Source organism: Mytilus edulis, chromosome 12, assembly GCF_963676685.1.
Source record: "Mytilus edulis chromosome 12, xbMytEdul2.2, whole genome shotgun sequence".
Lineage (NCBI taxonomy): Eukaryota > Metazoa > Mollusca > Bivalvia > Mytilida > Mytilidae > Mytilus > Mytilus edulis.
The window spans coordinates 45,688,452-45,704,561 of NC_092355.1; the positions used below are offsets into that span (position 1 = coordinate 45,688,452).

The following is a 16,110-nucleotide window of genomic DNA, read 5'->3' on the forward strand; positions in this document are numbered from 1 at the left end:
CTGTATATATATCTATTTGACGATATCCAATCATAATTACAAAGATGTCTGGATCGGAAATGAAAGTGTTATTTTAGATCAACCGACAACATGCGCAAAGCCAAAATGGTGAACTATGTAAGTTCAAATCCTGTAGTGCCCTGCAGTTTTGTAATGGTTATCTAAAGAAACATTCAAACATATTTTTGTACAATTTTTCCCTTAACAATCGGATTTATTGAACAAATTTTTATGTCAAAAAATAAAAATACTTCGTAAATTGTGTAAAGAGACAACATATTTTCACAAGCACTTGGGGCATTTCACCATTTGAAAATTTGTTTGTATTTCTTGTTCTTCGGGGTGTAACATATTTTTGTAAGTATATCTTTCTTTTATTGTAACATTTTATTTCTAATACCCCAGAAAAATGACTTCTGTACTAGCAGCTTGCATATTAAATGTATTGAACTTCAATAATTTATTTTAAGATGCTGATCCAGTTTCATCATGCATGTCATTAGAACCTCTGCTTAAACAGTTTGATGGATAACAGAATATCATACATTGTCATACCTTAAATATAATTTGATGATTACATTTTAATGCCTTAAGAATAAAACCCCTGTATACATGGTATATTTAACTGAAAAATTGAGAGAAAAAAAATGCAGAAAAAAACCCCAATATTGTTTGAGGAATTCATCTTACAAAAAATTACAAGTTCCAAAAGCCAAATCAGATCTGTATGAGAAATATTTTATATAACAAGGATAGTACTTTTATGGAATACACCTAATCGCTATTTATTCCATTCCGGATAAGTTCTAAAATTACACAACTTTTTCATCCAGTTGAAGGTGGTACGGTAGTATTTCATGGCCCATAGGGATAATGATAGCCTTTTTAGAATTTTCACCACTTTCTAACACTGCAAAAAAATCTACATTCACACTTAACTGAAGTACTTTCATTTTACTATTCAGAAATGAATTTGAATATGTATCATGACCGTTTACTTTTTTTGCTATTTTTAGAAACCTAAGGCCACTAGTAATTTTAGGTTTTTATGGTGCAGAGAATACAAAATTTAAAAAAATTCTCAAAAATTCATTTTCATCTGTATGTAAAATTATTTCATATTTTTCTACACCTGATTCATCCCTCAGTTTGGGAAAGTATGTTCAGTTGATACTGTATTTTTTGTCCAATCACACTGTTTAGATACATTTACCTAAGTAGGGTACACAAAAGAGCAACCTAAATTCTGGAATGCAAATACTACCGTGCCACCTTAACCAAGACATAACAAACTTGAAACCAGTCATGACACCTATGATGCATAGACTTCTTACTTTGGAACATATTACAATAAAGAATACTAGTCTGCACTCATTTCTTATAAAAAAAAAATGAAACATTACATCCCTACCCCATCTGGCAGATTTTCACTTTTTTTCATCTTACCATTTTTACTTAAGAAGTGAACAAAACCCAAATATATGATGTTTCAAATCAACACAGAAGTCAAACATGGTGATTTAGGAGGAATTATTGGATTTCCAACTCTGTTTATGGTTAATCTGAGTAAAAGAAACAGTTTAATCACCAAATCATGAAAACTGATATTAAAGTCCATTCCACATTTTACAGCATGCCTTACATTACTTTAAACATTTTCAGATTATGAGGGCAATACAACAAGAGTCTTTAGATTGCAGTTAACTATTATTCCGTAACCTGTTTGACAATACATGTACTAAAATACATCTCTAAGTTGACTGTTTGTCTATTTCTCATGTATGCATTAAGTTAAATTATGTCCCCTTACATAATCAATTTGCATTTATTGTGCTTTTCACTGTCAGAAAATCTTAACAACTAATGGTATTTGCATGGAAAATGAATAAACCATTTAATCTTGCTGATATAGCATCATAAATACATTCTTTGTCAAAAATAATGTCTATTCAATGTACAGAAACCCCTATTTCTACCTCTATTTCATACCAATATGAGAGCTAAATGAATAAGTAAGGACCCCTTATCCACTTACTGGTTCCCCAAAAGCTCCTACTGGTGTCATGTAACATCAGAACTACTAATTAAACCTTAAGAAAGCTAGTATAGCTGTACTTATGTTGAAAAAAATAAGAAATTATGCAATTTATTTATTTCGGTGAAAATAATAGGATGAACATGCAACCGTAGAATGTCGCGTCTCAAATTTCAGTGGTTGCACATGTGTCAGACACTGCGAAAAGTTAAAGCGAGCATTTATAATTAAAAATGTATTGCAAGTTACATAAAAATAATGAAGTTCTACTTTCTATGAAAATTTTTACATTATTACCTACAGATCAGGCAAAATTTGCTGAATCAGCAACTTTTACTCTCAGGGGTGGAATTTAAGGCTTGTTTTATCATAGTTGCCCTTAATCAACTTTTTATTGATAAACTTACAAATTGCATAGGTAAAAAAAGTTCCTTCATTGATTTAGTGTAAAAATATATATCCCCCTTAAGGTGGTACGGTAGTATTTCATGGCCCATAGGGATAATGATAGCCTTTTTAGAATTTTCACCACTTTCTAACACTGCAAAAAAATCTACATTCACACTTAACTGAAGTACTTTCATTTTACTATTCAGAAATGAATTTGAATATGTATCATGACCGTTTACTTTTTTTGCTATTTTTAGAAACCTAAGGCCACTAGTAATTTTAGGTTTTTATGGTGCAGAGAATACAAAATTTAAAAAAATTCTCAAAAATTCATTTTCATCTGTATGTAAAATTATTTCATATTTTTCTACACCTGATTCATCCCTCAGTTTGGGAAAGTATGTTCAGTTGATACTGTATTTTTTGTCCAATCACACTGTTTAGATACATTTACCTAAGTAGGGTACACAAAAGAGCAACCTAAATTCTGGAATGCAAATACTACCGTGCCACCTTAACCAAGACATAACAAACTTGAAACCAGTCATGACACCTATGATGCATAGACTTCTTACTTTGGAACATATTACAATAAAGAATACTAGTCTGCACTCATTTCTTATAAAAAAAAAATGAAACATTACATCCCTACCCCATCTGGCAGATTTTCACTTTTTTTCATCTTACCATTTTTACTTAAGAAGTGAACAAAACCCAAATATATGATGTTTCAAATCAACACAGAAGTCAAACATGGTGATTTAGGAGGAATTATTGGATTTCCAACTCTGTTTATGGTTAATCTGAGTAAAAGAAACAGTTTAATCACCAAATCATGAAAACTGATATTAAAGTCCATTCCACATTTTACAGCATGCCTTACATTACTTTAAACATTTTCAGATTATGAGGGCAATACAACAAGAGTCTTTAGATTGCAGTTAACTATTATTCCGTAACCTGTTTGACAATACATGTACTAAAATACATCTCTAAGTTGACTGTTTGTCTATTTCTCATGTATGCATTAAGTTAAATTATGTCCCCTTACATAATCAATTTGCATTTATTGTGCTTTTCACTGTCAGAAAATCTTAACAACTAATGGTATTTGCATGGAAAATGAATAAACCATTTAATCTTGCTGATATAGCATCATAAATACATTCTTTGTCAAAAATAATGTCTATTCAATGTACAGAAACCCCTATTTCTACCTCTATTTCATACCAATATGAGAGCTAAATGAATAAGTAAGGACCCCTTATCCACTTACTGGTTCCCCAAAAGCTCCTACTGGTGTCATGTAACATCAGAACTACTAATTAAACCTTAAGAAAGCTAGTATAGCTGTACTTATGTTGAAAAAAATAAGAAATTATGCAATTTATTTATTTCGGTGAAAATAATAGGATGAACATGCAACCGTAGAATGTCGCGTCTCAAATTTCAGTGGTTGCACATGTGTCAGACACTGCGAAAAGTTAAAGCGAGCATTTATAATTAAAAATGTATTGCAAGTTACATAAAAATAATGAAGTTCTACTTTCTATGAAAATTTTTACATTATTACCTACAGATCAGGCAAAATTTGCTGAATCAGCAACTTTTACTCTCAGGGGTGGAATTTAAGGCTTGTTTTATCATAGTTGCCCTTAATCAACTTTTTATTGATAAACTTACAAATTGCATAGGTAAAAAAAGTTCCTTCATTGATTTAGTGTAAAAATATATATCCCCCTTAAGGTGGTACGGTAGTATTTCATGGCCCATAGGGATAATGATAGCCTTTTTAGAATTTTCACCACTTTCTAACACTGCAAAAAAATCTACATTCACACTTAACTGAAGTACTTTCATTTTACTATTCAGAAATGAATTTGAATATGTATCATGACCGTTTACTTTTTTTGCTATTTTTAGAAACCTAAGGCCACTAGTAATTTTAGGTTTTTATGGTGCAGAGAATACAAAATTTAAAAAAATTCTCAAAAATTCATTTTCATCTGTATGTAAAATTATTTCATATTTTTCTACACCTGATTCATCCCTCAGTTTGGGAAAGTATGTTCAGTTGATACTGTATTTTTTGTCCAATCACACTGTTTAGATACATTTACCTAAGTAGGGTACACAAAAGAGCAACCTAAATTCTGGAATGCAAATACTACCGTGCCACCTGAAGCTATCTGGGACACTGTTTAAACAATTCACCATGCATGATACTTTTTGATGAGACCTGTTTAAACTACCGTAAATACTTCAAACAAAATATTTTATTACTTCAATTTTTTATTTTGAAAAAAGTGGATCATACTATATCAAATTTTCTTGATGATCACTTTCTTAAGTTTTTTCTCCCTCAGCTCACTACTGATGACCTCCATTTTTCGGCCGGTGACCTAAAACAGGAAGTTGTATAAATGACTGTTTTTCCCTGAATGGACTAAATAGCGATAAGGTGTATTATGCCAATACTATAATTCTATATGAATTTATCATTTAATTTTACCTCTTGAAAATTGTTTATTTCATATCAATTCTCATTTGATTTTTCAGATGTGTGGGTTTGTGTGATTATTTTGTGTTTTTTGTATAAATTTGTTATATTCAATTAATTTCTTGATGGCCTCGGGAAAGATATCAGTTTTAAAGCTAACTGTCATGACTGTCAGTCTGTGTAACGTTAACCCTCTCTAAATAAAAAAAATAATTTTAATATTATTGATCATTATTACTAGCCATAGAGTAAACTGTTACTTCATACATATGTAGTCATAAAACAAGTGTCTAATAAAAGAAAATCTTTTACAGTATCAAAATCTTTAAAAAAGTACTACTATGGCTATCAGTATCATATTGAGTATAGCCCAGGGGTTAAAAAATCCACCTCATTTATACCTGGGGCAATTAAATTGTCTAATCCAATATGCCCGACGGACTAGTAACAAAAAATTCTCGACGTCGGCCAAAATAGAAAGTGAAAAATCCCTTCATCACTATTCTATGTTAGCCATTTCGACTCAATTAAGTCATCCGGGATTCCAAGAATTTGAACTGGTTTGTACAGGTCCTGTTGTACATATTTAAAAATACAACAAATAACTCTGGCATGTCTGGGTGGCCTGGTATCATGTGTTGATTGCAATTATCGTACTTTAAATATCGATTTCTCATACCATGGCTTGGGATCTTGTACATTGCTTATCGTGCCGAGATTTTCAATTAACGGTATTTGGGGGTATGATGTATTGATTGGTATTGACCTGTCTTGTTGCACAGCTCTTGAGCACGAAACCATGCAACAAAATATTTCTTAATATTTTAGTACGGGAACCGCAGGAACTTTGTCAGTTTCAAAACGAAAAACAGTAGATGAAGGAAGTAACGAGGCTGACAATTCATCCCCCAAAAATGCTAAGTACGACAGGGAAAAGCCGCGGAAAAAAAATAATAGTGTCCAGGACAGCAGGGCTGTCAAGTCTTTAGTGCGAGACTCACACATGTTCATGCTTATTTGGCGGCATTTTCCTTTGATCTATTATTTTTTCTCTTTGATCTCCAAATCACGCATTCACTTCCTGAAAAGTTGGCAGAACTTGGACACAATGATTCCCCTGGCAAGGTTGGCTGTTGCTGATGAAAAAAACAGACAATGCTCTGTGAATCTTGCCGTTAGTTGCCCCAAGCACGCCAATAAAAAGTCTGCTTTGAATGTGGGAACAACTAAGTTGGGTTAAGCACCAAAAGAATAAATAACAGATCAACAAAAATTATTAAATACAGTGTATAATGTCTCCTTCAAAACAAAGGACACCCACTTTGTATTGTGCATCAAACTCTTGATTTTTAAGGCATAGCAGGTCAGTTTTGATGGACTAGCAGTTCTTCCAACAGGGCTAGTAAAATCCTGCTGCCAATAAGTCCTGGGCTAGTTAGCTGTAATGTAACAACATTTTTTAACCCCTGTAGCCTTCTTATACACTAATCTGCTGACATTTTTATCTATGCAGTGACCATAACTATAAGAGTTAAAGACCTTTCATTAGAAAATTTCACAGCGCAAATGCAAGGGGGGGGGGGGACTGAAAGAATGTAAAAAAATGTGCAAGACATAAAAGTTATAATTGATTCTTACAGAATGAATTAAATACAACATAACAAATGTGAATGCATGGTGAACAAGGTTGGCAAAAAAGTGGTCAATATTAGTATTGACCATGCCATTGGTAAATACCGGGAAATACTGGTGGATTGAAATTTTAAGTGGTCATTACTATAAAAAAAAACACTCTCTACCTGGTCAATTTCTATTAATAATGGAATAAAGAAAGAGTTTAAATCATTTTTTATGCATTCATTTCTATTTCTATTGTAAATTCTTCCAAGTGATGAGAAATGCTCACTTGACGTTTCAGGTCAGGTGAGCTAAAAAGATGAAAAAAAGCTGTTTTGTCCCTGCTTCAACACTGTTCAAACTTTCCATTTCCAGCATAAAGACGGTTTTTGTCACACAGTTAAATAGACAGGAGGTATTTTATTGTTTATAAGGGAGTCTTCAAATATCTGTTTTATTACTTTCAACCAATGTACTGTCAACATTTATTGGGGGCTGTTTTTTTAGTAATTAAATTTTCACACCAGTCAGGTAATAGGTAAAAAGATATACATGTGTAACTTCATTTACCTGAAGTTTTATTACTTCTATTCTAATTTCATGTAAAATCATAAATTTTGAATAAAAAATATATTGATTTATAAATTTTGAAGTAACATGTCAATTTTTATATATCTAAAGTATGAAATATCACAATTCATAGTACATGTTACTAAATTTTAAATCAGTAGGAATAAGTGTTATAAATGAATAAAACATGCATAAAGATTAAAGTTTAAATATATTTGACTTTTTATCTATTACTTCAATTAATAATAAAAACAACCATGAAAATTTCAATTGACCAGTATTTGCCAGTATTGACCACTTCTGGAGTATTGTCCAGGGCGGTAAATACCGGGGGCGGTAAATGATGCCCAACCTTGATGGTGAATATTTAAACAAAAGGCTTGGCTCTATCAGTTCACTTTTGTATATAATAGTTTGCTTCACATGGTCTGTGTTGATTGATTATCAATGTAACTTTGCTGTAATTTGTCAGTAATACCAAGAAGGTTATATGAAAAGGAGAGAGGACGAAAGACGATAATTACACATAAAATGTTACTGACTTTTCTGTAAGTGGGTGTTAATTAGTTAAGATCGACTCTGTCACAGAGGGAGATTTTGTCCTATACCTGAGTAATACTGGCGCCACACTTCAGCGTATAGCTCCATATATGTCAAAATGGGGTTGGCATCTATGACGCTAGACACACGTTTAAGCTGGATAAAAAAAGAATTATGCTGCATAAAAATTTCCATGAGTCGTAGCGTTCACCAAGCGTATACGTTTGTAGGGAGAGCTCAGACATAATTAAGTCTAAATCTGCTTTTGACTCATAGAGGTCTAGATTTGTAAGTTTTAGGATCTGTCTCCCTTTAATGCAAGACAAAATACGACTTTAATAAGTCAAATATTGTTAAGCAAGAAATAATTCACCAGAATCAAAAAGTTGCAAATTCCGACTCCGACGAGTCGATAAGTTATCAAAATTGGTTAACTTCAAGACCCACGCATATTTTTAAAAAGGTCATGCATCTAAATCAAATAATGACCACATTGAAGGACAATGCTTTGTCTTCTTAACAAAAATATGAATGAGAGTCTAAAAAATCGGAGATAATGTTAATAAACTTTACAATGCAACCACCTGGAATCACACTTAATGAGGTAAAACATCTGTGTTTAGTAAGGATGTTCAATTAGATAATTAAATATAGATAGCTCAAGTTCTTGTGAACTCTCAGACAGGTTTTTGCTGTCATAGGTGGTGTACTTAGGCCACCAAGTAAAATTAATTTTTTTCATCAACATAAATAGACCTAAACAAATCTGTCATTTTCTGACTTAGATAAGTCTAAAATTGAAAACGCATTTATATAATGAATACATGTTTTGACTTCTTACAGTCAAAAACAGAAATCGACTTGTTTAAGTCTGAGCTCTGACTGGATATACAATTATTGACATGTTAAAAAGATTTTTTGTGATATTTTTTATTTAGTAATTAAAAATTAAAATTTTATGTTAAAAGAAAACTTATTACCAATAGAAATGAAATGAATATCAGTCTCGTTGCCGTCAATGTTAATATCAACAGAAAGTCACTTTTACGTTGTTCCCGATAAATTTCTCTATGTTTCAATTGCAAATTTTCCTTCTGGATGTTATCCGTCACCATAACTAAAGTACTTTGCAGATTCGTATATTTTTCTATGATTATTACCTGCCAATTCTCATAAACAGAAATTGAAAGGTGAAGCAAAAATCTTTGTTTAATGCAATGTAGTGTTGAATAAAAATCGCACAATAACTTTCCTTTAAACCCTCATAACTTTGTCATTTCTTTATCTGTTTTCACCGAAGACAGACAATTGATTTTGAAATTGCGCGTCAAATCTTTTTCCATATCATCATGTTGATCATAAACACCTATAAACTGCATTGTTACCAAAAATACACCTGAACTTTAATGACCCAGTCACTGATAACAATCAGGTGACATATGCGATTTATCTAATAGCCCGAACTGCTCGCGGTAACATCAGAAGGCCGTATCAAGTGGATGATAAACATGTCGGTTTCTTTATAATTTTATCATTTTTCTCTGATCGAACTGCTATCCTGTTGGACGCTAATTTTGTATCAAGCAGAGTGTTCACTCTCCTTCTTATATAACCTCCTTGGTAATACATATTAAATTACTAATAAATATAAAAAAAAGCATACAGGACTTATTTTAGTATATATAAGAAGATATTGTATTTCCAATATATATGTACATGTATATATATACCATGCATTGCCATGTAGACTGAGCCAAAAAAGTTTTGCAACAACATGTAATTTTAATAATACCAAAATGGAATTATGACATGGCAGAAGCAACATGCATGTTTATCACTCATTCACTAGGAATTTCTTTGTATGGAGCGCAGTAGGGTCAAAATGCGGAAATGAGTATAGTGTTATTCAAAATTGATTTCTCATCCATGCTCCTTGTGCATCAATAACGGATTGGCAAGCTCCAGTTCCAGCTCTTAGTCTATGCACTTCTTGTGTGGCCCGAATAAACTTGTCACATGATGATGTTAAGTGAAGGTAGCACTCCTCCCTTGATGTTAGTTTTTTGGGTCTACCAAATCTTGGCCTGTCCTGTGCAGTTGCAATTTGTCGATATCTGTTTGTTAAGTCTCTAAACTGTTAACTGATGCACATTAAATTGAGCTGCAATGTGGGCAACACTCATTCCAGCATCAACTATTCCAAGAGCTTTCTGATGGTCATTTTCTTTGAGAGCTGGTTGATGCCCCATCCAATTTTTCCCAATTTTTATGTGTTTTTATTACCAATGAGGGGGGTCGGAGGGGTCCTGATCCCGAAATCCCTGGCTAAAAAACATGAAAGTCTAATGTCCCGAAATTAAAAAAAAATTAAATCCTGACATCACGTAATTCCAAAAAAAGAAATCCTGGATCCCGAAAGGGTCAATCCCCAATCCCAAGCTTAAAAACACCTGATGCCGACATCCTGAAAAAGGCCCTGCCCCCCTCACCAATGTTGTGTCTCTGAACGTTAGTGAAAAATAATTTTCAAATTTCGTTTTAAAATTACATGTACAGAGGTATAAAACATCAATTACATGTACATGTGCAAAGCTTAAATGGTGCGAAATCAATCACCTGAAGAAAAAAAATACGACTGTTTAAAATTAAAGGTAGACCTAAGGATTATATCAATGACGTTTAAAAAAAAAATTCAGAAACAACAAAAAACAAAAACTTGAAAAAAAAGTGTTGCTAAACTTTTTTGGCTCAGTATGTCATGTATGTATATACTTTCATTAGTTGATAAGATTCAAATTACAGGACACTTGTTTCATATGACTTAAAGATTAAAGTCTTCACCATGCTCACTGTAATGGTGAATTATATTCTAATAAAAATTACACAAGATGAAGTACATGTAGTGCCTTCTGCATGTTCTGAACCATGTGATATAATTTCTGCCTTTCAACCTCCCGAGTCCTCAGATTTTACTAGAATGAGTGTATACATACATTTTTTAGAATTAATAATAAATAAAGAGAGTGTTTGAGAAATATATATTTATATTTTGTAGATAATGAGTACATTGTATAAGGTTAGACTGCATTAAAAGATATGGAGAAGAAAAAGACTAAATTGAGTAAAAGTTTTAAAACATCAACTCCACAAAATAAAAAGGTTCCAGCATTGAGTTGCAGTCCCAGCAGTAATGTTGATAAAACTTCGTTTATTAAATCATTACACCTGATAACAAGTGATGGATCTACAGATGATGACAAGATAAATTCCAGTAACATTTCCTGTGATAGTGATAATGATTTGACATCTCCAAACTCTGAAAGTAATATAGCAATAGAAGAATATTATTGGAAGAATCCATGGAATAATACACCAGTTCATGCACATGGATTGACAGATGGAAACAGTTCTAAATCCAGAATAAGCAGTAAAACCTTAAACATCAAGTTGAAAGAAAAAAAACTAACCAAAATGTCATCTGAAATTGTATATAGTCACGATAAAAGATCAGCTAATTCTGTTTCTAAGAAAAGAAAAATGAATAAATCTGAATCAGAGCAAAATACAGTATTAGAAAACAAAAAGCATTCAAAGCAAAAGCTTGATGAGCATAATTTACATTCAAAACTGCAAAGAAGGTCAGATATAGTAAGTCAGGATAAGAAGTCGTTGCCAAAGAGAGAGAAAAAGATTCCCCAAAAACTAAAAGATTTTTTTGATGAACCTAAAAGTGAATTTACCTCAGATTCTGCCTCAGATGTTGATATTGTAACAGTTTCTAAAGAAGGTGTAAAGTTTTCTAGTGAAAAGAAAAAGGGAAAAAAGAATTGTTTGAGGAAGGAAGGGAATACTCCTTCACCTTCGGAAAAGAATTCTTTGAGAAACAAAGGGATTACTCCTTCATCGTCAGAAAAGAAACGTAAAACATTATATTCTTTTAAAGAAAAATTTTCTGAGGAAGTAGATCCAAACAAAATGTCTAGCAGTGTTAGTAATACATTAGATGAAATTGGAGATGCTTTGTTAAACATCGCAGAAAGTATTGAAAAAAAAATAACACCCGGTAAAAGAGCAAAGAGTATTAAGAATTTAAATTCAAAAAACACATCTATCGCTAAATCTTTTCTTGAATCTGAAGAACAAAACTTAGAATATGTAACATGTAATAAACAAATGTGTGATAATCTTAATGATAAACTGAACGAACATTCTCCAGAATCAAAAAAAGATGTTTGTCTGATAGGAAAAGGTAGTAACTCTGGTAGTAAATCAAAGAAGAAACGACTGTCAGAAATTTTACCTGTGCCTCGTAGAGGTAAAGCCAAAAGAAAGATATTAGATGAAAGTGAAAAAGAGATTACGGATTTTGAAAATGAAAGTGACACAACCTCTGAAGTTTCTTTTAAAATGGCTAGAGTTGAAGCTGATGAAAGGGAGGTAATTACACCTACTTTAGAAAACTTTCCAAAGGAGACAAATATAAGCCATGCATATAAAGACAGAGATTCAGAACTACTTAAAATTGGCAAAGCAACTGGAAATAAAAAGAGCAAACACAGCACTGATTTGATAGAAATGAGGTCACAAATGATGAGTAATATGGAGTCTTCTCCGAAACCTAACATTGAAACTGAAGGTAACAGTACCTCAGTACAAGGGAGATCACTGCGAAATAGAAGAAGCAATGTTGTTTTGAATGACTTTGTCCAACCTAAAAGGAGAATTTATAATAAAAAAACTGCCAAGAAGTCTGTGATTTCTGAAGATAAAATTAAGGTATGTTGAAGATTTCAGATTATACATGTAATGTTATGATTATAGTGAATTCAGATTGATTGTTGTTTGCTTTAAGATGGTTTGTATTTATACATAATTCAAAGACATTACAAACAAACCAATGTTTTATTTGCCAATTACAGTGTCCAAATAAAATGAGCAGAATAATTACAATATAATTTTTAAACATAATATAAAAGTAAATTATAAATAGCATGAATAGGCTAAACAAATTACATACCCATGATTACCTTTGATTTAATTGATTAACATAGATATCAAAGTAATTGAATAAGAAATTTGACAGAGTGTTTGAAGAATAAATTTCATGATCTCAGCAATTAAAGGTCAATATATGAACTTCCCATTATATACATGATTGAAGACAAGTAAAAGTAAAACGCAGATTTAATGTGTCGCTAGGTAAACTCAATTTGCAACAGTAAAATCTACCTTTTACGAAGGCTAAGCTAAATATACAATACAGTTATCTTGTAAGTTTCTTGTACAGTTGTTAAAACATGCTTTAATACTGGATTATTGGTAAACAGAATGTATCATGTGTATAGGACAAAATTGAGAATCAATAAAAGTATTAATATGGTAGCAAGCAAACATTAAATTGCTGTAAGCAAACAAACAAAAACTTACTTCTTCCAATGATGCTGAATAAGTGTGAGCACTGTATGCTTTATGCATGGTAAGAATCTTGTTTTTGATCATGATATGAGGTTGCACTTACATGTACAAATGGATATTTTTAAACATGCAAAAAGGTTGCGTTAATTTATTTTCAGCATGATGCATGTTATTTTCACTTATATGTTTTTATAGGATACAGAAATTCATACTTGTCTGAGGTGTCAACTTATATGCAGTAGTATTGGTCATTTGAAACATCATCTGATGTCCTTCCATAACGCTTTAGTAAGTATATTTAAATCCCTAACAGTAACAGTTGAAATTCTCTCATCAAACATTGATGATACATCATGTACATATAAACATGATAACTTAATGTTTTTATTTGATCTTACTAACTGATAATTACCTTTCTCGGCACAGTAGAGTGATATGAACAAATATTGTTGGAAACTAAGGGCCCATGGGCCTGTTGTCAATGAAATTAACAACATCGTCATAGGTAAAAAAAACAAACTATCATTGGTCATCTCAACTCTTGCCTTTCTCAATTTCACATTACTAGCTCAAAGAAAAAATCAATCTTGTTGAGATATCCAAAGATCATCTATATGTACCTATTTGTATGTTAGCCTCAATATATTGAGATCATCAGCAAAAAGAGATAAAACATGAACAAGGAAGATCTTTGGTGATTCCTTTCATTAAAAATGTTCAGAATTACAACCTAATGTCTGTTTTAAAATACTGTATCCTACACAATAAAATCATTCAACTTTAGTTGTCCACATGTTGTTATACATGTATCATTTAGTTCTTTATTTTGGTTAACTGTGGATTCTTTTATTTTCGTGAGTACCAATTTTTATGGATTGAGTAAAACTGGCACCTTCATGGATTTTTGATTTCGTCGTTCTATCAATCTCTGCATACAAAGCCTAGAGAAAATTTTCAATTCGTTTAACATTTGAATTCGTAGTTCACCTCCGCACACAAAACCTACAAAAATTGGTATCCAAAGATTAATAATGAATCTACAGTAATTTTGTTTAAATTTATATTTTTTCAGTGGGATAAATCTTGTCCTAAAGGACTAACAGATGAAAAGTCATTATCCATCATTATAAAGAAAATTGGTAAACTCTGTTGTCCAAAGTGTGGAAAAGAATTGAAACATATGCATTATTACAGAAAACATGTGCAGTGGTGTGGAAGAGAGGTAGATATGACTAATGTTTCTATATATCATTTATACTCTATAATGAGGTTTCAATAGTACAATTAGAAGAGAAGAAGGTTGATGCAAGAGACATTAGTGAGTAAAAGGTTGGATTATTAAGGCACATTTGCAATTTGAATAAAGGATAGAGGCAGTATAAGTTTATATACAAAAGACTATGTCTACAGGTATTCTCAGTAAGTGAAGTTGACTTTATAAGGAACCCGGTAATGTCTGTTTTCTCACAGTTAAGGGGGCTCGCGGGTCTAAATAAATTTTTTTATTTAATATAGGATTTCCCTATATTTTTCTATAAATGAACTTTATCTTATACCTAATAGAAAAATAAAATAAAATAATGGGGTCACCGTTCATTTACGCTCACAATCTGTCTTCGAAAGAAGCATACATTTTTGTAAATGTCCGTTTTTTCTGTTGAACTAATAGTAGAAAAAGCGGTAATATCGAAATAAAAAAATAACTAAATTACAGAAATCGCTTAGATTTTACAATTATTTAGTTTATGTACAGCTTCTTTGAAAACAAGAATAAAAAATACAGGTCACCGATGAGTTAAAAAAGATATTTCAATTTTAATGCCAAAAAATGGCATTTTTGCACCAAAGGGAGATAATTTGGAGCATTTTCAATGATATCTACATTTTAAAAGTCACCTGGGGCCAACATGAATTGATTTTTTTGGAATGATTTTTGTACCATATGATAAAGTCACAACTACTAAAGGTAATAAATAAAAATTGTAATGAAAAATAAATGTTTAATTTTTTTCTGAACATCTTATACCCGCGAGCCTCCTTAAGCCTACATTGTCCATCTCAATGCAAGGAGGTAACAGTTTAGAACTCATACATTTGAATAACTTATCTCTGCAGACATTATCATGATTATATCCATTACAATTATCTTTCTTAAAATAAGTTTTAGATCTACACTAATTACAGGTAGATCCCACATGTGACAGGTCTCATCAGGAGAATATGGTGTGGATGGCAGATTTTAGAAAATTTCTATTTACAGTCTAAACATTGGGAAATTAATAGAAACTTGTCCATTTTGTTTTTTTACTTCTTAGGATTCTGTCTCCTTGATATTTGTTTTTGTTTATATACAGAAGATGCCTTGCTGTTGAATCTATTACTCAAATATTATGTAGGGTTTTTTACTTTTTTCTTTGATTAGTTTTATGAATGTCTATAATTGTAGCAGGCATTTTGTTTTCTGATCATTTGCTCTGTGTCTATTCATATCTTCTGTATTTGGTTAAAGTTTGGATTGAAAATATTTGTAATTGAATTATTTTATGTTCTGAGCTTGAGCTTAGTTGCAATGTCATTTTCTTTTGAAAAAGGCAGTAAAGAAATGTTATTTTGTCAATTCTTTGTATGGTCATCATACCAATGTAGATGGATTTCCTATACTAATCTATTCACAACATTAACATAGCAATAAAATTATAATATGATAAGTCGATTATGTTTTGTAAACTGTCATATAAATTAGTGAAACTTTTTTTGCTTTTTAAAAATGCCAGATATTTATATGAAATGCATGTTATGTTTTGTAGCATGAGAAGTACTTCTGTGATCTCTGTGAAAAGTTTATCATGATTATGTGGCAACATGAGCATGAGTTGATGCATGTAAGGAAAGACAAGATGGAGGAAATAGATAAGGAGAATGCATCAATTCTGGCAGAAAAGGAAGTTGTTACCGATTCCAATGATAGGAAAAGATTGGCTGCTAAAAAGTAAGACTTAAACAGCAGATATCTTAGTTGTGTATTGCTTTGATAAAGTGTGAC

The 16,110-nt window shown here is 31.6% G+C and overlaps 1 protein-coding gene across 1 annotated transcript in view; it reads left to right on the forward strand.

Moving 5' to 3' along the window:
- Nucleotides 1–31: 31 nt before the first annotated feature.
- The window catches only part of LOC139498591 (uncharacterized), a 56,745-nt gene continuing 40,666 nt past the window's right edge, over nucleotides 32–16,110 (forward strand). Inside the window, exons 1-5 of the mRNA XM_071287051.1 lie at nucleotides 32–117; nucleotides 10,708–12,428; nucleotides 13,263–13,355; nucleotides 14,140–14,289; nucleotides 15,875–16,056. Coding sequence (XP_071143152.1) covers nucleotides 10,749–12,428; nucleotides 13,263–13,355; nucleotides 14,140–14,289; nucleotides 15,875–16,056 — 2,105 coding nt within the window. The 5' untranslated portion in view covers nucleotides 32–117; nucleotides 10,708–10,748. The remainder of the gene's footprint in view (nucleotides 118–10,707; nucleotides 12,429–13,262; nucleotides 13,356–14,139; nucleotides 14,290–15,874; nucleotides 16,057–16,110) is intronic.